This window comes from Salmo trutta, chromosome 27, assembly GCF_901001165.1.
Source record: "Salmo trutta chromosome 27, fSalTru1.1, whole genome shotgun sequence".
Taxonomy (NCBI): domain Eukaryota; kingdom Metazoa; phylum Chordata; class Actinopteri; order Salmoniformes; family Salmonidae; genus Salmo; species Salmo trutta.
The window spans coordinates 22684461-22708618 of record NC_042983.1 but is presented as its reverse complement, the minus strand read 5'-3'; the positions used below and the strand labels follow the sequence as shown (position 1 = coordinate 22708618).

The 24158-nt window shown below is 44.5% G+C and overlaps 1 protein-coding gene across 6 annotated transcripts in view; it reads right to left on the bottom strand.

Moving 5' to 3' along the window:
- The window catches only part of LOC115164607 (adhesion G-protein coupled receptor D1), a 67398-nt gene that overhangs the window by 16843 nt on the left and 26397 nt on the right, over positions 1–24158 (bottom strand). For all 6 annotated transcript variants that reach the window (XM_029717265.1, XM_029717266.1, XM_029717267.1 and 3 more), the window contains 2 exons: positions 6736–6809; positions 4752–4875 (listed from right to left, as the gene is read on the bottom strand). In XM_029717265.1, the coding sequence (XP_029573125.1) occupies positions 4752–4875; positions 6736–6809 (198 nt within the window). The remainder of the gene's footprint in view (positions 1–4751; positions 4876–6735; positions 6810–24158) is intronic.

Sequence of the window (24158 nt, the reverse complement as noted above, 5' to 3'; positions counted from 1 at the left end):
ATTATCTGATACAGAGCAGAATTCATGGTTCCTTATATTAAGGAAAGTCGTCCATGTTCTGAGGCAGCAAAGCATCCTCAAACCATCACACTACTAATGTTACCATCAAGCTTGACCGTAGGTATGAGGTTCTTACTGTGGAATGCAGGGTTTGGTCTTCGCCAGGCATAATGGGACCCATGTCGTCCAAAAACTCACACTTTTGAATCATCTGTCCATAGAACATTCTTGCTAGATTTCCTAGAGTTTCCACATGCTTCAAGAGGGCCACCATTGTTCCTGTTCCCAAGAAAGCTAAGGTAACTGAGCTAAATGACCACGGCCCTGTAGCACTCACTTCCGTCATCATGAACTGCTTTGAGAGACTAGTCAAGGACCATATCACCTCCACCCTACCTGACACCCTAGACCCACTCCAATTTGCTTACCGCCCCAATAGGTCCACAGACGACGCAATCGCCATCACACTGCACACTGCCCTAACCCATCTGGACAAGAGGAATACCTATGTAAGAATGCTGTTCATCGATTACAGCTCAGCATTTAACACCATAGTACCCTCCAAACTCGTCATTAAGCTTGAGACCCTGGGTCTCGACCCCGCCTTGTGCAACTGGGTCCTGGACTTCCTGACGGGCCGCACCCCGCTATCATCCAGAAGGGAAGGTCAGTACAGGTGCATCAAAGCGGGGACCGAGAGACTGAAAAACAGCTTCTATCTCAAGGCCATCAGACTGTTAAACAGCCATCACTAACATTGAGTGGCTGCTGACAACATACTGACTCAACTCTAGCCACTTTAATAATGGAAAAATTTGATGTAATCAATTTATCACTAGCCACTTTAAACAATGCCACTTTATATAATGTTTACATACCCTACATTAATCATCTCATATGTATATACTGTACGCTATTGTCACGTCCTGACCCTAGTAAGATGTCATTTTCTATAGTAGAGTAGGGCAGGGCGTGACGGGGGGTGTTTTGGGTTGTTCTATGTTTTCTATTTCTATGTTTAGGTTCTAGTTTGTCTATTTCTATGTTGGGATTGATCTCTAATTGGAGGCAGCTGATCCTCATTGCCTCTGATTAGAGATCATATTTAAGTAGGGGCTTTTCGCTTCCTGTTTGTGGGTTATTATATTTTGAGTAGTGTGTTTTCCTCTCTGCGTCACGGTTTGTTGTTTTTGTGTTTTCAAGTTATTTATGTATTGCATTCAGTTTCACGTCTAATAAATATGTGGAACTACGAACACGCTGCATTTTGGTCCGCTCCTTCGAACATCCGTGACAGAATAACCCACCATAAAAGGACCAAGCAGCGTGGAATGGAGCAGCAGGAGAAATGGATTTGCGAGGACATACTGGAGGGAAAAGGATGTGGGAGGAAACCCAGGCCGGAATGGATCGCCTCCCATGGGAACAGGTGGAAGCAGCGAGGGAAGTACAGCGACGAGATCAACAGGCAAGGAAACGAAGGAAGCACGAGAGGCATTCCCAAAAACTATTTGGGGTGGGGGGGCACATGGGAAGTTTGGCAGAGTCAGGGTGGAGACCTGAGCCAACTCCCCGTGCTTACCGTGGGGAGCGGGTGACGAGGAAAGCACCGAGCTATGCGGTGATGCGCACTGTATCGCCAGTTCGCATTCACAGGCCGGTGCGATCTATGCCTGCAACCTGCATTAGTCGAGCTAGGTTGAGCATCCAGCCAGAACGGGTTATGCCAGCTCTACGCTCGAGATCTCCAGTGCGCCTCCACGGCCCAGTATATCCTGTGCCTGCCCCACGTACCTGGCCTCCAGTGCGCCTGCCCAGTCCGGGGTGTCCTGTTCCTGCTTCCCGCACTCGCCCTGAGGTGCGTGTTACTAGTCTGGCGCCTCCTATGCCAGTCCCATGCATCAGGCCTCCAGTCCGCCTGCCCAGTCCGAGGTGTCCTGTTCCTGCTCCCCGCACTCGCCCTGAGGTGCGTGTTACTAGTCTGGCGCCTCCTATGCCAGCCCCATGCATCAGGCCTCCAGTGCGCCTGCCCAGTCCGGGGTGTCCTGTTCCTGCTCCCCGCACTCGCCCTGAGGTGCGTGTTACTAGTCTGGCGCCTCCTATGCCAGCCCCATGCATCAGGCCTCCAGTGCGCCTGCCCAGTCCGGGGTGTCCTGTTCCTGCTCCTCGCACTCTTCCTCCAGTGCGCATCCATAACCCAGTACATCCAGTGCCTGCTGTGAGCACTCGGCCCTTAGTGCGTCTCCCCAGTCCAGTGAGACCGATTCCTGCTCCTCGCACTCTCCCTCCAGTGCACCTCCATAGCCCAGTACGTCCTGTGCATGCTCCCCACACTCGCCCTGAGGTGCGTGTTACCAGTCTGGCACCACCTATGCCAGTCCCACGCATCGGACCTCCAGTGCGCATCCTTAGTCCAGAGCCTCCAGCGACGCTCCTCAGCCCGGAGCCTCCAGCGGTGGTCTGCAGCCCAGTGGCTTCAGCGGCGGCCTTTAGCCCAGAGTCTTCAGCGGCGGTTGGCGGTCCGAAACCTCCGGCGACGATCCATGGTCTGGTTCCTCCCGACATACAGAAGCGGGGGGATCAGCTGGCATTAGTCACCCACCCTACCCTCCCTTTGTGTTTTGTGGTTGTTTTTTTGTTTTTTTTGTGTGCATTCGGAGTCTGCACCTTTGGGGTGGGGGGAGTACTGTCACATCGTGACCCTAGTAAGATGTCATTTTCTATAGTAGGGCAGGGCGTGACAGGGGGTGTTTTGGGTTGTTTTATGTTTTCTATTTCTATATTTAAATTCTAGTTTGTCTATTTCAATGTTGGGATTGTTTGGGGTTGATCTCTAATTGGAGGCAGCTGATCCTCATTGCCTCTGATTAGAGATCATATTTAAGTAGGGGCTTTTCTCTTCCTGTTTGTGGGTTATTATATTTTGAGTAGTGTGTTTTCATCTCTGCGTCACGGTTTGTTATTTATGTATTGCATTCAGTTTCGCGTCTAATAAATATGTGGAACTACGACCACGCTGCATTTTGGTCCGCTCCTTCGAACAGCCGTGACAGCTATACCATCTACTGCATCTTGCCATTTGATGTAACTAAATGTATCACTAGCCACGTCAAGCAATGCCACTTTATATAATGTTTACATACCCTACATTACTCATCTCATATGTATATACTGTACTCTATACCATCTATTGCATCTTGCCTATGCCGTTCGGCCATCACTCATTCATATATTTTTATGTACATATTCATTCCATTACACTTATGTGTATAAGGAAGTTGTTGTGGAATTGTTTTATTACTTGTTAGATATTACTGCATGGTCGGAACTAGAAGCACAAGCATTTACATCTGCTAACCATGTGTATGTGACAAATAAGATTTGATTATGCTTAGCGAAAACCAAACACTGCATTCCACAGTAAGAACCTCAAATCAACGGTCAAGCATGGTGGTGGTAGTGTGATGGTTTGAGGATGCTTTGCTGCCTCAGGACCTGGACAACTTGCCTTAAAATCCTTGCAAAAATCCAATAAGATTGTTTTTGGGAAACGATATCTGACGAGCCAATCTGTACTTTCTTTAAAAAAAGTCCCCACCTATAGCTAAAAACCTCTTTGCGAAATGCAGCATGTGCCAAATCTTCCAACAGAGCAAGATCAGCCATCTCTCATTAAATGTGCCTTTATCTCTCCCCATTATCTCAATCCTTTCCAGTATTTCAACAATGCTTTCACTTACACATGTGCCTCTAATTTAACAAATTACTGTACTTTATATGGGATATTATTGTAACAAATGCACTGATGTGGTCAAATTACTATATATGATATAGCCTGTCAAGATATGTTGCATGAATTCACAATGGAAATACAATGACATTGAAAAAATTATGTAATTATTACTCTCACAATGTCACACATTTTCAACATATTTTCCCCATTCAAAGCTTGACAAGCAGTTCCCTTATTCCACCACGTGGCACTGTGTATGCATGGTCATGGCTGTGCATACATTTCTGCAAGCTCTCAAACAAACGCTCATATTGATAAATCTCACACCTTGTGTGGAAATGATCCCACGCATGGTTTACGCACAGATTTGTGCCTACGCATGATTGATAAATGAGGCTCCTGGCCTTTTGATAACAGAGGGTTAAAGACCTTGCTTCACTTGCCTGGAACATGTTAGATTTTTTTCATTTAGCAGAAAACAATGCACTAATGGTGATAAACTGTGATGTGATCTGGAAGGAGCTTCTTTAAAAGTTTGGGGTACAGGTTTACAACAAAAAGGAGACTGTGGCCTTCATGGTATAATATTGACATATAATTTGTTCAGTAGTTTGTATATCTATTACAAAGAGGGTATAGAACGAGAATCCCTGAGCCAGACAGACTGTGGGAATAGATGGTTTTTGAAGCATGGACCGTTGCCTTATGTCAAGGCCCAAAGGACCACACCTCATTATGGTAGTCTGCACCAATGTCCTATTAAAGCACAAGTGAAACCAACATTATTACTCTGGACCTGTAAATGACCTACAGGAGAGGAATGCTGAAAACTCTAACAGAACCAGGACCTCTGGAAGGGGAGGGGGAAGATACTGTATGGTGAACCACAGACCCCTGTCCAAATACACATAAATCCCATACTGTGGTGAACTGATGGATAAACAAGAACAAAGAGGGACACACACACAGCGAGTGTCTGCATGGGACATGTTGTGGAGGAGAGGAGATGGGATCTTACCTCCATGGGCACCACCTGCATGAGGATGGCGAAGTTGGTGAGATGATTACACAGACACACCGAGTAGGACATGTTCCCTTCGGACCGCACACAGCCCTCATTGGACCAAACACCTTCCTTTGAACTGAGAGAAGATAGACAGACAGACAGACAGACAGACAGACAGACAGACAGACAGACAGACAGACAGACAGACAGACAGACAGACAGACAGACAGACAGACAGACAGACAGACAGACAGACAGACAGACAGTCAGACAGTCAGGTAGAGGAAGGAGACACAGGAGACAGCCAGTCAGGTAGAGGACCGAGACACAGGAGACAGCCAGTCAGGTAAAGGACGGTGACACATGAGACAGCCAGTCAGGTAGAGGACGGAGACACAGGAGACAGCCAGTCAGGTAGAGGAAGGAGACACAGGAGACAGCCAGTCAGGTAGAGGACGGAGACACAGGAGACAGCCAGTCAGGTAGAGGACAGAGACACAGGAGACAGCCAGTCAGGTAGAGGACGGAGACACAGGAGACAGCCAGTCAGGTAGAGGACGGAGACACAGGAGACAGCCAGTCAGTTAGAGGATGGAGACACAGGAGACAGCCAGTCAGGTAGAGGACAGAGACACAGGAGACAGCCAGTCAGGTAGAGGACGGAGACACAGGAGACAGCCAGTCAGGTAGAGGACAGAGACACAGGAGACAGCCAGTCAGGTAGAGGACGGAGACACAGGAGACAGCCAGTCAGGTAGAGGACAGAGACACAGGAGAGTCAGGTAGAGGACGGAGACACAAGAGACAGCCAGTCAGGTAGAGGACAGAGACACAGGAGACAGCCAGTCAGGTAGAGGACGGAGACACAGGAGACAGCCAGTCAGGTAGAGGACAGAGACACAGGAGACAGCCAGTCAGGTAGAGGAAGGAGACACAGGAGACAGCCAGTCAGGTAGAGGACCGAGACACAGGAGACAGCCAGTCAGGTAAAGGACGGTGACACAGGAGACAGCCAGTCAGGTAGAGGACGGAGACACAGGAGACAGCCAGTCAGGTAGAGGACGGAGACACAGGAGACAGCCAGTCAGGTAGAGGACGGAGACACAGGAGACAGCCAGTCAGTTAGAGGACAGAGACACAGGAGACAGCCAGTCAGGTAGAGGACAGAGACACAGGAGACAGCCAGTCAGGTAGGGGACGGAGACACAGGAGACAGCCAGTCAGGTAGAGGACAGAGACACAGGAGACAGCCAGTCAGGTAGAGGACGGAGACACAGGAGACAGCCAGTCAGGTAGAGGACGGAGACACAGGAGACAGCCAGTCAGGTAGAGGAAGGAGACACAGGAGACAGCCAGTCAGGTAGAGGACGGAGACACAGGAGACAGCCAGTCAGGTAGAGGACGGAGACACAAGAGACAGCCAGTCAGGTAAAGGACGGCAACACACACAGTGACATATAGACGTCACCATAACAGTAAAGATAAATGTACAATCAACACTCCCTAAGCCTGATTATGTTCTAAGTATAAAGGTTATGTGAGAGGCCCATTAACACATATGTTTTGCTGAATTTCATTTTTAAGAGGGCTGTTAAGTATTTCAATGTTTTTCATGAAGCACAAGGGGAAGGGGAGAGTAAGCATTATGAGTCTAAATAAAACACTAACAATTCACAATGATTTATAGTTTTTAAATCAAATGTCAGTGTTTTTACAGAAGGTTGCTGCACCCCCTTTCAAGATATACTGTGCCAAATCTATTGATTCTGTGCATCATGGATGTAATGTATATGATTATGATTCATACTCAAGACTAGACTATATGTTTTCCTATTTATAGGACACATTATAGTAAAGCTCCTTATACATTTAGCCTATAGCAACACAATCTTCTCTTTGGGATTCCTAATTCCCCAATATCCACATACCGTACTGTTACGTCGCAATTTCATTAACATAGCTCTAGCCATATCTTAGTGTGAATATGTAAACCAACCTGTAGTCGAGGAAGGCACAGTAGAGGAACACTTTGTTGCTCTGGTTTAAGGCTTGACCCTGCTGATACCTGTTCTGAAAAAAGAAAGCAAGGTCATCATTTCACGGTTACCGCTCTAGGCTACTTCCCAAACCTCTATTGTGAGGTACACTTAGAAAAAAGGGTTCTATAAGGGTTATGTGGCTGTCCCCATAGGATTACCCTTTTGGTTCCAGGTAGAACCCTTTTTCCCACTAACCACAAATGTTGATTCAACATAATTTCATTGGAATGACATGGAAACCAAGTTCTGCCCAGAAGGTTGGTTCCAGGTAGAATTATTTTATGTTCCATATAAAACCCTCTGTGGAAAGGGTTCTACATGAAACCAAAAGTGGTTCTTTGTGGACTTTTTGGTTCTAGATAGAACCTTTTTTTTCCCCTAAGAGCGTAGGCATGTGACATTTTGATATCCCTGTGGCAATTTTCTCATCACAATATACTGCCAAAGAAGACCTCATCTTATATTTCTAAACAGAAATTAACTTGAAGAAACACAATTCAAGATCTTCCTTGAATAAGTGGTTGTTTTATCAATGGGACAACCGGGTAAAATAAAGGTTAAATAGAAAATAATTGACTTGATTGTATTAGTGTGATGGCCACACTAGTGTTTGTTTACCCCCATAACCCAGAGCAACCTGTTAGGAAAATGCATGTTACTGTAATCATCATGACAGTGGTATGGAACCCTTTGGAAATGAGCAGCTCTCTCCAGCTGGCTTTCCGTGACTCCAGTTGGCTTCCCCTTCATCCATAAGCTTAACAAGACCATTAGAGCTGGCTCAATGCGCTCCAAAAATAGCAATCTCTTTTGAATTTGGAAGAATGAACCACCTATTTGCTTTTTGTTTTGTGAAATCAAATAACAATGCTCTCTCCACTCGTGCTGAGAAACCAATAAACATCTAAAGAAGACATCAGGTTAACTAGCTTGAGCTTAACAACGGCTCAGCCACACAGCAAAGGGGATTATTGTATTGTCTGAGACTCCTTACTGTCTTAAAGCATTTTATTTTATTATAACTCACTTTTTCCATGTAATTCCTTAAATCAAATTTGGAGTCCCCAGAGACAGTGAGCTAATGGTTGAAGGAGGAGGAATGTGGTAATTAGGGCCTGGCCATGGTTTCAGCTTCAACTTAACACTCTGTCCAATCTTTCCTCAACACAAAGCAAAACTTTCATAGGCTGGCGTGGTGTAACATCTACAGCAGACCCACCTCTCCTTATTCCCTGGGCCTTAATGGAGAAATTATATCAGAGTATGTTGAGATGGACCTTCTGGAAAAAGTGAGTGAGAGGGAGAGTGAAGCTGACAGGGAGGCTCAATGTCTTGTGCATGTGTCTGTTTCCTGGCCCTACCATAGGCTGTCTGCTTAATATTATGTTAGATATGGCCCAAATTCAGTGTGTTGCTCACCTAAACATTGCGCTAGGGATATGTACAGATAGCACAGTGTGTTCCATAGAGCAGCACACATGCACCCCATCAGCATGGGCAACGTCTGTCTTTGACAAGGTGCTAAAGACCCTCTGGGTGAGTTTACAGGGCATATGGGGTTTAATAACTCACTGGTTCTTGTCAGGAGTAAATAGAAGCAGATGGGAGAGTGAGGTACAACTAGGATCCATTCACAGCCCAGGAAGAGAAAGAACAATTACACACTGCCATCAGGCATCCCTTTACTCTGGAACATTTGTTCTCTACTATCGCTGAAACTTTGATGATGCTATTATGTTACAGAGGGGACGGGGGACTCATTTTCCACATTGAGTGAATACAGAGAGGGAAAATGTTACACACTCCGACCAGACACATCTTGAAGAGCACACTGACAAAATGGACAGTCGCAGATGTGAGAAGTGGTATTATTCAGCCACAATGTCTCCGTGGTGACACAGTGATTGTTGTGACATATCCAGTGGGGCGTTTCTGAGCCCATATCGTTTCTGAGCCCATGGGGAAAGAACGAGTGATGTGAAGCTGAGAGTCTCTCCCCTGTATTTAGAATGCAGAGAGAGAGAGAGATGTGATCTGGTGTGTGTGCCTGCCACTGCTCCCTCCCCGTCTCTCCCTGGTGCCCTGCTCCCTCCCCGTCTCTCCCTGGTGCCCTGCTCCCTCCCCGTCTCTCCCTGGTGCCCTGCTCCCTCCCCGTCTCTCCCTGGTGCCCTGCTCCCTCCCCGTCTCTCCCTGGTGCCCTGCTCCCTCCCCGTCTCTCTCTGGTGCCCTGCTCCCTCCCCGTCTCTCCCTGGTGCCCTGCTCCCTCCCCGTCTCTCCCTGGTGCCCTGCTCCCTCCCCGTCTCTCCCTGGTGCCCTGCTCCCTCCCCGTCTCTCCCTGGTGCCCTGCTCCCTCCTCGTCTCTCCCTGGTGCCCTGCTCCCTCCTCGTCTCTCCCTGGTGCCCTGTGGCCTCACTGTCTGCCAGGGAAGAGAGCTCCGCTCCAGCACTTTATTAACAACAGAGGGCCAGCAAAATGAGCCTTGGAAATCACTTCAAACCTCATATGAGGAAGAGACAGAGAGCAGACAACAGAGAGAAAGACAGAGACAGAGAGACAGTCAGAGGGAAAAAACAGTGGATTGAGGGAAAGAGGAAGAGAATGAGAGACTGACTGCCAGAGGGAGGCAGAGAATGAGTGACAAAGTGACCATTGAATCAGTCGTGAAGTAAGCAGTCAGTGCCTTCACTGTGTCTGTCAACCCACTACATCTCAATCAATGAGAGACCAGTGCCTATCATGACATGACTACATGCCTATCATGTGGCAGCGTGTTGCATAACAACATTTGGGGGAGATTCGGAGGGAGTGTTGTGCCGCGGGGATGAGTGGCATAAGCTTATCATTAACAGCTAGCCCACCCGCACAAAACATATATTTTTGATTTCCCGACATACTGTAGCATTCTGACTGAGGACATGGAAAGACAGGGTATAATGTAGGATTACTCTGAGGTGTGTGGTGTGGGACAGATGCAGTCTTCACCACTGAAAATTAGTCTAACAGCACGACTGTCTGCATCAGTGACACCATTCCACTGAAAAACATGAATTCATTTCCTTTGTTGCCTTATTGTTTGATTAATCAGGAGACAGAACTCTGTGTCTGGTTCCACTAAATAACATGTAGAAAATGCAAACATATGCATATCTCCACAGAAACATTTAGTAGCTGAAATTAGCCATAAAAGGAAACACTTTATCTCTGGGACAGGCACACAGAGGTGTAGTGAAACACTATCCAGTCCAGCAGGCCAAATGGACCACAGCATAGCAGGTTAGTATCACAGTGACACATCACTGATCTGAGATCTGATATGAGATCCTTTCAGACTGGGACCCACTTTAAAATGATTGGTCTAAGCTAACCCCAGCACAGTTTGGGGTTAATGAACAGGTAATGTTGCTATGAAGGTCCATGGTGACAGACACACCAACTAATTTAGAGCATGTGGAGAATCTATCTGAGCAGCACTGGACAACACAACTGGCACAGAGCAGAGTGAGGTCATGATGTCAGGGGAAATGTAAGGCTTGCAGCTGTGGTCTGGGCTGAGCCTCTAAGGTAGACACACAAAACAACTATGTAAGTGTTGATAAGTGTGAAGGGTGTGAAGAAAAGTGAAGTTGCCATTTTATTTTGATAGGGCGGGATGCCGAGATCTGGAAGTCTAACAAGATCACTCAAGTTATATTGAAATATCCTTGGTTGAAAAATAGTATGGCACGTTGTTGAATTTCTAGCAAGTGTCTCAAGATACTAGGAATTGTATTCTAACAAGTTTTACTTTTAGAAATGACAAGTTGTGTGAATATGGGGTAATGTTACTTAACAGTATGTGCCAAACCATCACTTTCTCTTTTGCACCAGGAAATTGAAAGGAAGTCCCATCTGAGTAACTCTGGGAAAGGGGAACAGAGCAAGGGAGAAAGAAAGTGAGGCGGGGGGAGAGAGAGACCCTTAATGCAAAGCTCCTGGCAAAAGAAGGATAGCAATGGCCAGACCTCCATCTGCGATTGATCAGCAAGCTGGCCCAAATGTGTAAGTCGGTGAGATAGATAGATAGATAGATAGATAGATAGATAGATAGATAGATAGATAGATAGATAGATAGATAGATAGATACTCACCCACAGGGTTTGGATTGGGTGTGTACTGAGTTATAAAAATACTCTGGCAATAAAGACTGCTTATTATAGTGGCAGAGACAACTGATACCAGCTTTGGCTTACTTGTTTAAAAAATATTGGGTATCAGGGTTCCTAAAGGTTTTGGTGGGTATATTTTCCCAGTTCTTGATTAATTAATCCACAGTTATTCAGCATTCCAGCCTTACTTGGAAGCTCCTGAAAGTCTACTAGACTTGCAATCACTAGCCTGCTCTCCCCTCCAAAGAAACACTCCCTCATTCTCTCATCCCCTTTTGTTTTAAAACGTCATACAGTAGATGGATAAAAATGTGATCAATTATAAGGCAAAAGCAAGATATATAAAACGAAGTCAATATGAAACAGAACATTCATTCTAGCCCTTTCATTCCAGTACCTGCTAAAAGGGCCTGCTGTAGTACACTATGAATGTGTGGGTCAATTCTGGGAGAGACAACGGCCACCACCGCTCCTACACTACTCCCTCTCCATTCCTCCGCTGCCCACAGTCCCTCTCATGTAGCCGCTGCCGCCTCTCCAACACACAGCTTTATTAGCCCGTGAACTCAAGTCCAGCTTGTCAAAACCTTTTTTCTATCCTTTAAATTTTGACACTGAACAACACCGGCATTCCTCGTGAAATCACTCTTTCCATTTCTTCACCTCATACCGTCAGTGTGATGCTTGAGTGAAGAGGAGAATGGGGAGAGGGATGGGGAGGGGGGGGGCAGGTTTTTTATGTATGTATTAATGTTTAACTACAGACCCCAGTGCCCCCTCTCCTCTGGTCCTCCCACGCCAGACCCACGTCGGACAGGACTAATAAATCACAGCTGGAGCCAGGGCCCAATCAGCACTAGTGCAGAATGGCGTGAGAAAGCTCACAGGCCTCCGAGAGACCCGATAACACTTTCACTCCGTATCGGAGCCGCTCCCCAGAACCCTATTGACTGGCGTGGCGTCACCTTGGACCACACTAATACGGCACGGCCAGTTAGCTCTGGAAGGAAATGACCTCAGTAGATGTTTGGTGAGGGTCTGAGCGTACAGGTGCAAGGCCAGATTCACTGGCCATTCAGACCTGTTTGGCCTCCCCTGTGACCGATGCTAATAGCCATAAGACAAAGTCCTTATGGATCATTACAACTGGTGACAGCGTCAATGAATTACCTATAGTTTTAGGCATTCACAGCAATAGAGTTCATGACATTGTTTTTATTTTTCTGCTCATAAAACAGGCGTCTTCCATGTGAGGTAAATGGTCAACGGTGTCTACTGTTGTGTTCGAGACCTGACAGTAAGTGACTGCTGTTCTACTACAGTGTTACTAATACACAAGACCTGTTGTTACCATGGCACCATGACCAGGACGGTGAAATGTGGGGGAGCTGACAGTACTATAGTGCTGCTGACACAATTCCCCTTCTGAGACTTTAATCAGACTAGATGTCTCTCTCTCTCCTCTCGCTGGCTAAAACCTTTGGGAAAGCAGAAGGGTCAATCACAAATCATTTAGCTACCCCTGAGCAGTGGAAGCACGCCACGGGAGGCCATTTTTGGAGTGGAATTAGACAGACAGTAAAGAGCGGAGTGAACAATGACGGGAAAGGTCTTCCACATACTGTTTGAGCAGTTTCCCTCTCTCCTAGTTTGGAAGGTGAAGTATCCACCAGCTCCCAAAGACATAAAAATTCCAAAAATAGTCAGTCACTTTTGGGCTGAATCTATCCTCAGGCTCACAACAGACCAGTAATAGCATATTTACCTCTTTTCTGGTTATGGTTACAGACAAAAAGTGATGTGTGAGGTATGCAACTTCTAAATATACAGTGCATTCGGAAAGTATTCAGATCCCTTGACTTTTTCCACATTTTGTTACGTTACAGCCTTATTCTAAAATGGATTAAATGTTTTTTTCCCCCTCACCAATCTACACACAATACCACATAATGACAAAGCAAAAAAAAGAAATATTACATTTACTTAAGTATTCAGACCCTTTGCTCAGTACTTTGTTGAAGCACCTTTGGCAGTAATTACAGCCTCGAGTCTTCTTCGGTATGATGCTACAAGCTTGGCACACCTACATTTGGGGATTTTCTCCCATTCCTCTCTGCAGATCCTCTCAAGCTCTGTCAGGTTGGATGGGGAGTGCTGAGTACCAGGCAGCTGCACAGCTATTTTCAGGTCTCTCCTAGGGCTATTGCAGTGACCGTATTACCGCCACACCAGCGGTCACGAGTCATGAAGTCAATCAAATTCAATGTGACCGTTTAGTCACGGTAATTAGGCTTCTCCAAGCTCTGATGCTGCTGATGGTCATTAGTAGTCTACCAAACTTGCTAACTGCCTGGTACTCCGCACTCTATTGTCCCTCTAATCACTCTGGCATCAATGCAAATGTGATCGAAAGTCGAATCAAACACTTCAAGAGAGCCCATGAGCTCATGTTGTGCAACATTTATATAGGCTATGCAATTGTGCTAGAAAACTGAGTGATGGCCTCTATTAAAAAAAGGAGGATCGCATCAGCTTTCTATAGGCTAAGCCTACAATATTTATTTCTCAACTTTCCTAATATTAAGCAACTATTAAGCACAATGCTTATCTTTACAACAGGAGTATAGCCTACCTGGCTGGCATGAAAATGAACCACGGGAAAAGCGTCCTCCATTCACTATTTAAGGGAAGAGACGACATGTTTTTTCCCCTGCTCCTGTTTCGAGACAGGTGCATGATAATGGTCCATTCTAAATCAAAGCGAATTTCACATATATATTATTTAGCATATGTAAAGACAAGATAAAATCAAGAATAGTCTGATGGGTGACAATATTAGCCTATCACTTGTGAATGATGCCCGGCATAAGGCAAGAAACAATGCTTGTTTTTTGCAACATTTTCTAATCATAGTCACACACCTCATGCAGCCTAGCCCATAGGCCTATATGTTTTGATAAGGTTTGTATTACAACTAAAGTGGCCAAATATCTTCTTTAAATTAAGCACATTGACTTCTTTGGGATCTGGGGGCAGTATTGAGTAGCTTCGATGAATAAGGTGCCCAGAGTACACTGCCTGCTACTCAGGCCCAGAAGCTAGGATATGCATGTTATTAGTAGATTTGGATAGAAAACACTCTGAAGTTTCTAAAACTGTTTGAATGATGTCTGTGAGTATAAACGGAACTCATATGGCAGGCAAAAACCTGAGAAAAATCCAACCAGGAAGTGGGAAATCTGAGGTTTGTAGTTTTTCAAGTGATTGCCTATCCAATATACAGTGTCCGTGGGGTCATATTGCACTTCCTAAGGCTTCCACTAGATGTCAACAGTCTTTAGAACGTTGTTTCATGCTTCTACTGTGAATGGGGAGAGAATAAGAGCTGTTTCAACCAGGTGTCTGGAAAAATGCCATGAGCTCAGTCACACACGTGGCCATGAGAGCGAGCTGAGTTCCTTTTCATTTCTAAAGACAAAGGAATTGTCCGGTTGGAATATTATTGAAGATTTATGATAAAAACATCCTAAAGATTGATTCTATACATCGTTGGACATGTTTCTACAAACTGTAATGCAACTTTTTTGACTTTTTGCCTAGACTTAGTGCATGCGCCTTCTGCATTTGGCATAGTGAACTAAACGCGCGAACAAAAAAAAAACGAACATTTATTGTGGAACTGGGATTCCTGGGAGTGCATTCCGATGAAGATCATCAAAAGGTAAGTGAATATTTATAATGCTATTTATGACTTTTGTTGACTCCACAACATGGCGGGTATCTGTATGGCTTGTTTTGGTGCCTGAGCGCTGTACTCAGATTATCGCATGGTGTGCTTTTGCCGTAAAGCTTTTTTGAAATCTGACACAGCAGTTGCATTAAGGAGAAGTGTATCTTTAATTCTATGTAAAACACTTGTATCTTATATCAACGTTTATGATGAGTATTTCTGTAAATTGATGTGGCTCCCTGCAAAATCACTGGATGTTTTAGAGGTAAAACATTACTGAACATAACGCGCCAATGTAAACTGAGATTTTTGGATATAAATATGAACTTTATCGAACAAAACATACATGTATTGTGTAACATGAAGTTCTATGAGTGCCATCTGATGAAGATCATCAAAGGTTAGTGATTAATTTTATCTCTATTTCTGCTTTTTGTGACTCCTCTCTTTGGCTGGAAAATGGCTGTATGTTTTTTGTGACTAGGCGCTGACCTAACATAATCATATGCTATGCTTTCGCCGTAAAGCCTCAGACACTGTGGCTGGATTAACAAGAAGTTAAGCTTTAAAATGGTGTATAATACTTGTATGCTTGAGGAATTTTAATTATGAGATTCTGTTGTTTTGAATTTGGCGCCCTGCAATTTCACTGGCTGTTGTCGAGGTATTAATCTGCTTTACAATATCTTCAATAGGCGCCTCGGAATTGGATAAGGATGCATGCAGATGCGTCGATGTGTCTGTCTTCACTTGTAGCCTGTGAGAAAGACACTCTAGGAGAAGGGCCGCAAAAGGCATGGATTTTTTTTAGGGTGCATTACGGCCACACAAAGGCGATGCCACCGGGTAATTCAAGCCATTATCAAGTGCCTCTTGTGAATGAGAGACTGATGAAGTGTTTACAGCCTGCGCAAAAAACAAAGCAGCGCTCATGCCTTTTAAGCAAATTTTCAAATCATCATTAGAGTCACATCATGCTGTCACACCTGGATCTGTTTCACCTGTCTTTGTGCTTGTCTCCACCCCCCCCCCCCCCCAGGTGTCGCCCATCTCATTATCCCCTGTGCATTTATACCTGTGTTCTCTGTCTGTTGCCAGTTCGTCTTGTCAGGTCTTACCAGCGTGCTTTCCCGTCGTCCTCTTTCGCAAGTTCTGTCTCCTAGTTTTTCCCAGTTCTGACCATTCTGCCTGCCCTGACCCAAAGCCTGCCTGACGTCCTGCACCTGCCTGACTCTGACCTGATTACAAACCTCTGCCTGCCCTGACCCCAAGCCTGCCTGCCTGACTCTGACCTGATCACGAACCTCTGCCTGTCCTCGACCTGCCCATTGCCTGACCCGTGTTTATATTAAATTATCTGAGAACTGTACAATCACAACTCAGGATCTGACCCAGATGCAGACACAGGAGACGGATAGTACAGTTCTCAGATAATTTAATATAAACACGGGGCAGGTCGAGGACCTGACAAGACAAACTGGCAACAGACAAACAGAGAACACAGGGGATAATGGGGCAGATGGGAGACACCTGGAGGGGGGGTGGAGACAAGCACAAAGACAGGTGAAACAGATCAGGGTGTGACACATGCAGCCTTAGAATGTATTAAAAATCACAACATATAGCCCAACGTATGTGTCACGACTTCCGCCGAAGTCGGTCCCTCTCCTTGCTCGGGCGGCGTTCGGCGGTCGACGTCACCGGCCTTCTAGCCATCGCCGATCCACTTTTCATTTTCCATTTGTTTTGTCTTTGTCTTACACACCTGGTTTCAATCCCCCAATTACCTGTTCATTATTTAACCCTCTGTTCCCCCATGTTTGTTTGTGAGTGATTGTTTCTATGTAGGAAGGTCCGTTATGGGCTCTGTTTTTGTATTGCATTTATTATATGTTAGAGTAAAATACGGATATTTACTCATATCTGCTGTCCTGTGCCTGACTCCTATACACCAGCTACACACAGACTTCCTTACAGTATGTAGAACAACTAAAGTTACATTAATAACTCTAAATTAAACATATAGGAGTACCTATTTCTTTGTTAACCGCCCAACACAGAATAGCCGCATGTTTGCACTCCCTCAAATCGTTTGGAGAAAATATATTTTCTATCTAATTCAGCTTTGTTCAATTGTAATCTTCATACTATAAAATAATGCCTCCTGCAGCACAGCACCAATGCAACATGATGCTGCCACCCCCGTGCTTCGCGGTTGGGATGGTGTTCTTCGGCTTGCAAGCCTCCCCCTTTCTCCTCCAAACATAACGATGGTCATTATGGCCAAACAGTTCTATTTTTGTTTCATCAGACCAGAGGACCTTTCTCTAAAAAGTACAATCTTTGTCCCCATGTGCAGTTGCAAACCGTAGTCTGGCTTTTTTTAATGGTGGTTTTGGAGCAGTGGCTTCTTCCTTGCTGAGCGGCCTTTCAGGTAATGTCGATATAGCACATGTTTTACTGTGGATATAGATACTTTTGTACCTGTTTCCTCCAGCATCTTCACAAGGTCCTTTGCTGTTGTTCTGGGATTGATTTGCACTTTTCGCACCAAAGTACGTTTATCTCTAGGAGACAGAACGCGTCTCCTTCCTGAGTGGTATGACGGCTGCGTGGTCCCATGTGTTTATACTTGCGTACTATTGTTTGTACAGATGAACGTGGTACCTTCAGGCGTTTGGAAAGTCCTCCCAAGGATGAACCAGACATGTGGAGGTCTACAATTATTTTTTCTGAGGTCTTGGCTGATTTCTTTAGATTTTCCCATGATGTCAAGCAAAGAGGCATTGAGTTTGAAGGTAGGCCTTGAAATACATCCACAGGTACACCTCCAATTGACTCAAATGATGCCAATTACCCTATCAGAAGCTTATGAAGCCATGACATCATTTTCTGGAATTTTCCAAGCTGTTTAAAGGCACAGTTAATTTAGTGTATGTAAACTCCTGAAATACTGGAATTGTGATACAGTGGATTATAAGTGAAATAATCTGTCTTAAATAAGCATGCCCCATTCAAAAAATGTTGAACCAGGAACAGATATAGCCCTTGGTTCACTCCAGACCTGACTGCCCTTGACCAGCACAAAAACGTCCTGTGGCGTACTGCATTAGAATCGAATAGCCCCCGCGATATGCAACTTTTCAGGGAAGTTAGGAACCAATATACATAGGCAGTTAGGAAAGCAAAGGCTAGCTTTTTCAAACAGAAATTTGCATCCTGCAGCACAAACTCCAAAAAGTCCTGGGACACTGTAAAGTCCATGGAGAATAAGAGCACCTCCTCCCAGCTGCTCACTGCACTGAGGCTAGGAAACATTGTCACCACCAATAAATCCACGATAATTGAGAATTTCAATAAGCATTTTTCTACGGCTGGCCAGGCTTTCCACCTGGCCACCCCTACCCCGGTCATCAGCCCTGCACCCCCCCCCCCACAGCAACTTGCCCAAGCTTCCCCCATTTCTTCTTCACCCAAATCCAGATAGCTGATGTTCTGCAAGAGCTGCAAAATCTGGTCCCCTACAAATCAGCTGGACCAGACAATCTGAATCCTCTCTTTCTAAAATTATCAGCCGAAATTGTTGCAACCCCTATTACTAGCCTGTTCAACCTCTCTTTCGTATCGTCTGAGATCCCCAAAGATTGGAAAGCTGCCGCGGTCAAACCCCTCTTCAAAGGGGAGACACTCTAGACCCAAACTGCTACAGACCTATATCTTTCCTACCCTGCCTTTCTAAGGTCTTCGAAATCCAAGTTAACAAACAGATCACCAACCATTTCAAACACTACCGTACCTTCTCCGCTATGCAATCTGGTTTCTGAGCTGGTCATTGGTGCACCTAAGCCACGCTCAAGGTCCTAAACGATATCATAACATCCATCGATAAGAGACAATACTGTGCAGCTGTATTCATAGACCTGGGCAAGGCTTTCGACTCTGTCAATCACCACATTCTTATCGGCAGACTCAACAGCCTTGGTTTCTCAAATGACTGCCTCGCCTGGTTCACCAACTACTTCTCAGACAGAGGTTAGTGTGTCAAATCGGTGGGCCTGTGGTCCGGACCTCTGGCGATAAATCGGTGGGCCTATGGGGATGCCACAGGGTTCAATTCTCGTGCCAACTCTTTTCTCTGTATACATCAATGATGTCGCTCTTGCTGCTGGCGATTCTCTGATCCACCTCTACTCAGACGATACCATTCTGTATACTTCTGGCCCTTCTTTGGACACTGTGTTACAGTGGGGGAAAAAAGTATTTGATCCCCTGCTGATTTTGTACGTTTGCCCACTTAAAGAAATTATCAGTCTATAATTTTAATAGTAGGTTTATTTGAACAGTGAGAGACAGAATAACAACAACAAAAATCTTGAAAAACGCATGTAAAAAATGTTATAAAATGATTTGCATTTTAATGAGGGAAATAAGTATTTGACCCCTCTGCAAAACATGACTTAGTACTTAGTGGCAAAACCTTTGTTGGCAATCACAGAGGTCAGACGTTTCTTGTAGTTGGCCACCAGGTTTGCACACATCTCAGGAGGGATTTTGTCCCACTCCTCTTTGCAGATCTTCTCCAAGTCATTAAGGTTTCGAGGCTGACGTTTGGCAACTCGAACCTTCAGCTCCCTCCGCAGATTTTCTATAGGATTAAGGTCTGGAGACTGGCTAGGCCACTCCAGGACCTTAATGTGCTTCTTCTTGAGCCACTCCTTTGTTGCCTTGGCCATGTGTTTTGGGTCACTGTCATACTAGAATACCCATCCACTACCCATTTTCAATGCCCTGGCTGAGGGAAGGAGGTTCTCACCCAAGATTTGACGGTACATGGCCCCGTCCATTGTCCCTTTGATGCGGTGAAGTTGTCCTGTCCCCTTAGCAGAAAAACCCCCCCAAAGCATAATGTTTCCACCTCCATGTTTGACAGTGGAGATGGTGTTCTTGGGGTCATAGGCAGCATGCCTCCACCTCCAAACACGACGAGTTGAGTTGATGTCAAATAGCTCCATTTTGGTCTCATCTGACCACAACACTTTCACCAGTTGTCCTCTGAGTCATTCAGATGTTCATTGGCAAACTTCAGACGGGCATGTAAATGTATTCTTGAGCAGGGGGACCTTGCGGGCGCTGCATGATTTCAGTCCTTCACGGCGTAGTGTGTTACCAATTGTTTTCTTGGTGACTATGGTCCCAGCTGCCTTGAGATCATTGACAAGATCCTCCTGTGTAGTTCTGGGCTGATTCCTCACCATTCTCATGATCATTGCAACTCCACGAGGTGAAATCTTGCATGGAGCCCCAGGCCGAGGGATATTGACAGTTCTTTTGTGTTTCTTCCATTTGCGAATAATCGCACCAAATGTTGTCACCTTCTCACCAAGCTGTTTGGCGATGGTCTTGTAGCCCATTCCAACCTTGTGTAGGTCTACAATCTTGTCCCTGACATCCTTGGAGAGCTCTTTGGTCTTGGCCATTGTGGAGAGTTTGGAATCTGATTGATTGCTTCTGTGGACAGGTGTCTTTTATACAGGTAACAAGCTGCAGTTAGGAGCACTCCCTTTAAGAGTGTGCTCCTAATCTCAGCTCGTTACCTGTATAAAAGACATCTGGGAGCCAGAAATCTTTCTGATTGAGAGGGGGTCAAATACTTATTTCCCTCATTAAAATGCAAATCAATTTATAACATTTTTGACATGCGTTTTTCTGGATATTTTTGTTGTTATTCTGTCTCTCACTGTTCAAATAAACCTACCATTAAAATTATAGACTGATCCTTTCTTCATCAGTGGGCAAACGTACAAAATCAGCAGGGGATCAAATACTTTTTTCCCCCACTGTAACTAACCTCCAGACGAGTTCAATACCATACAACTCTCCTTCTGTGGCCTCCAACTGCTCTTAAATGCAAGTAAAACTAAATGCATGCTCTTCAACCGATCGCTACTAGCACCTGCCCGCCCGTCCAGCATCACTACTTTGGACGGTTCTGACTTAGAATATGTGGACATCTACAAATACCTAGGTGTCTGGTTAGACTGTAAACTCTCCTTCCAGACTCACATTGAGCATCTCCAATCCAAAATTAAATCTAGAATCGGCTTCCTATTTCCCAACAAAGCATCCTTCACTCATGCTGCCAAACATACCCTCGTAAAACTGACTATCCTACCGATCCTTGACTTCGGCGATGTAATTTACAAAATAGCCTCCAAAACACTACTCAGCAAATTGGATGCAGTCTATCACAGTGCCATCCATTTTGACACCAAAGCCCCATATACTACCCACCACTGCGACCTGTATGCTCTCGTTGGCTGGCCCTCGCTTCATATTCGTCGCCAAACCCACTGGCTCAAGGTCATATATAAGTCTTTGCTAGGTAAAGCCCTGCCTTATCTCAGCTCGCTGGCCACCATAGCAGCACCCACCCGTAGCACATGCTCCGGCAGGTATATTTCACTGGTCATCCCCAAAGCCAATTCCTCCTTTGGCCGTCTTTCCTTCCAGTTCTCTGCTGCCAATTACTGGAACGAATTGCAAAAATCACTGAAGCTGGAAACTCATATCTCCCTCACTAACTTTAAGCACCAGTTGTCAGAGCAGCTCACAGATCACTGCATCTGTAAATAGCCCATCCAACTACCTCATCCCCATACTGTTATTTTTTGCTCCTTTGCACCTCAGTATCTCTACTTACACATTCATCTTGTGCACATCTATCACTCCAGTCTCTATCACTCCAGTGTTTAATTGCTAAATTGTAATTATTTCACCACTATGGCCTGTTTATTGCCTTACCTCCCTTATCTAACCTCATTTGCACACACTGTATATATACTTTTTTTATATTGTGTTATTGACTGTATGTTTTGTTTATTCCATGTGTAACTCTGTGTTGTTGTTTGTGTCACACTGCTTTGCTTTATATTGGCCAGGTCGCAGTTGTAAAGGAGAACTTTCTCAACTAGCCTACCTGATTAAATAAAGGTGAAATAAAATAAAAAATAAAAGTCTGTAAACAATTGTTGGAAAAATTACTTGTGTCATGCACAAAGTACATGTCCTAACCGACTTGCCAAAACTAAAGTTTGTTAAAACCTGTTGGGGATAGGGGGCAGTATTTGCACGGCCGGATAAAAAACGTACCGATTTAATCTGGTTACTACTCCTGCCCAGTAACTAGAATATGCATATAATTGTTTGATTTGGATAGAAAACACCCTGAAGTTTCTAAAACTGTTTGAATGGTGTCTGTGAGTATAACAGAACTCATTTGGCAGTCAAAACCCTGAGACAAATCCTGACAGGAAACTGAAATCTGATGTGTGGATTTCACTTCAAACATTTGCCATTGAAACACACAGGGGCTTATGAATAATTTAGCACTTCCTAAGGCTTCCACTAGATGTCCCCAGTCTTTACAAAGTAGTTTGAGTCTCCTACTATCAAAACTGACTGAAAGAGAGGCTGTGGAAAGTGGTCACAGGTGGAGGGCCATTTACCATTATGACGTGGCCGCCCATGGCTACCCTCCCCTTTCGAAACGTTTTGAAAGACAATGCAAACGTCCCCATGGAATATTACTTAACCTCTGGTTGAAAAAGGCCCTAAAGATTTATGTTATACAACGTTTGACATGTTTGAACGAACTTAAATATTTTTTTTTTGTACATTCGTGACGACAAGTCCTACTCAGCACGGTACATTTTCAGTAGCCTTCGGAGCGCGCTAACAATTGGGACATAAATTATTAACTTTTTCGAACAAAACTACATTTGTTATGGACCTGGGATTCCTGGAAGTGCTTTCTGATAAAGATAATCAAAGGTAAGGTTTTATTTACAATAGTATTTTTGATGGTTGATCATTCCAAGATGGCTCCAACATGTATAGCCTAGCCTATTTTGCTGGGTATACCACGTCGTTTATTGCAAAGTGTGATTTCCCAGTAAAGTTATTTTTAAATCTGGCAAAGCAGTGGCATTCAAGACATGTTAATCTATAAGTCTTTGAATGACAATATTACATTTTAACAATGTTTTCGAAAAGTAATTTTGTAAATTGTAGCGCTGATTCATCGGAAGCATTTGAGGGAAAAGATTTTCTGAATGTCACGCGCCGATGTAAAATGCTGTTTTTATATATAAATATGAACTTTATCGAACAAAAAATGCATGTATTGTGTAACATGATGTCCTAAGATTGTCATCTGATGAAGATTGTCAAAGGTTAGTGCTGCATTTAGCTGTGTTTTGGGTATTTTTGATGCATGCTAGTTGCTTTGAAAATGGCTGTGTGATTATTTCTGGCTGGGTTCTCTCCTAACATAATCTAATGTTTTGCTTTTGCTGTAAAGCCTTTTTGAAATCGGACAACGTGGTTCGATTCAGGAGAGGTGTATCTATAAAACGGTGTAAAATAGTCATATGTTTGAGAAATTGAAGTTATAGCATTTATGAGGTTTTGCATTTCGCGCGACGCGATTCCACTGGCTGTTGATTAGGGTGGGACGCAAGCGTCCCACTGGCCCAGACAGGTTAACAAGAAATTTGTGGAGTGGTTGAAAAACGAGTTTCAATGACTCCAACCTAGGTGTATGGAAACTTCCGACATCAACTGTATGTAAATAAGGTATTTGCAAAAATGTCTAAAAACCTGTTTTCACTTTGTCATTAATGGGCATTGTGTGTAGATTGATAATGGCATTTCTTTGATTTAAGACATTTTAGAATAAGGCTGTAACATAACAAAATGTGGAAAAAGTCAAGGGGTCTGAATACTTTCCGTATGCACTGTAAGTCTCAGAATCTGTATATTGTCTTATGTTAGATGTTGACACCAAGTTAAAAACCCAAATCACATACTGTATGGTAATTCGTCATAAAACTGATGAAAGCAGCAGTGGTGCATATTTGTTGTCACTGGAATTGAGGTCCAAACTATTCCCGACACAAGATCAATGTTAATTGGAGGGGGATTTCTGTGAAAACCATTGATTTATCACTACTTTATTTTGGCACCATAACAATGAGCACTAAGGCAGTCTCAGTGACTGTAAATAGAAACACCTTGAATCAAGATGAAAGAGCACTGGAACACATCTCCAGCACTTCATAAGAGAAAGACATTCTCCCCTCTCCCGTAGTGTCTGCTAAAACAAACACAGTAATCATGTCACAGGAACGTGGCCAGATCACTGCAGCATAAACATTTATTTCCAGGGGGAAAATGGAGGCAAACAACACCCATTGCCATGGTTTCACAAAGCCGCTTGGTTTTCATTTGTGCTCTTAAGAAAGACTGAAGAGAAAAAAACACCTTTGATGGCGATTCACTAGCAAGTGAATATTTTCTACTGAGCAGCTCACATGGCAGGAGAAGCACATTCTCTCCACGTCTAATGGACGGCTGCTTATGTTAGCTGTTGATGGAAAACTATCACATCTCATTTTTGGTAAAAAATGTTGGATGATATCTTGTGAGATCATTTGGTCCTTATGCA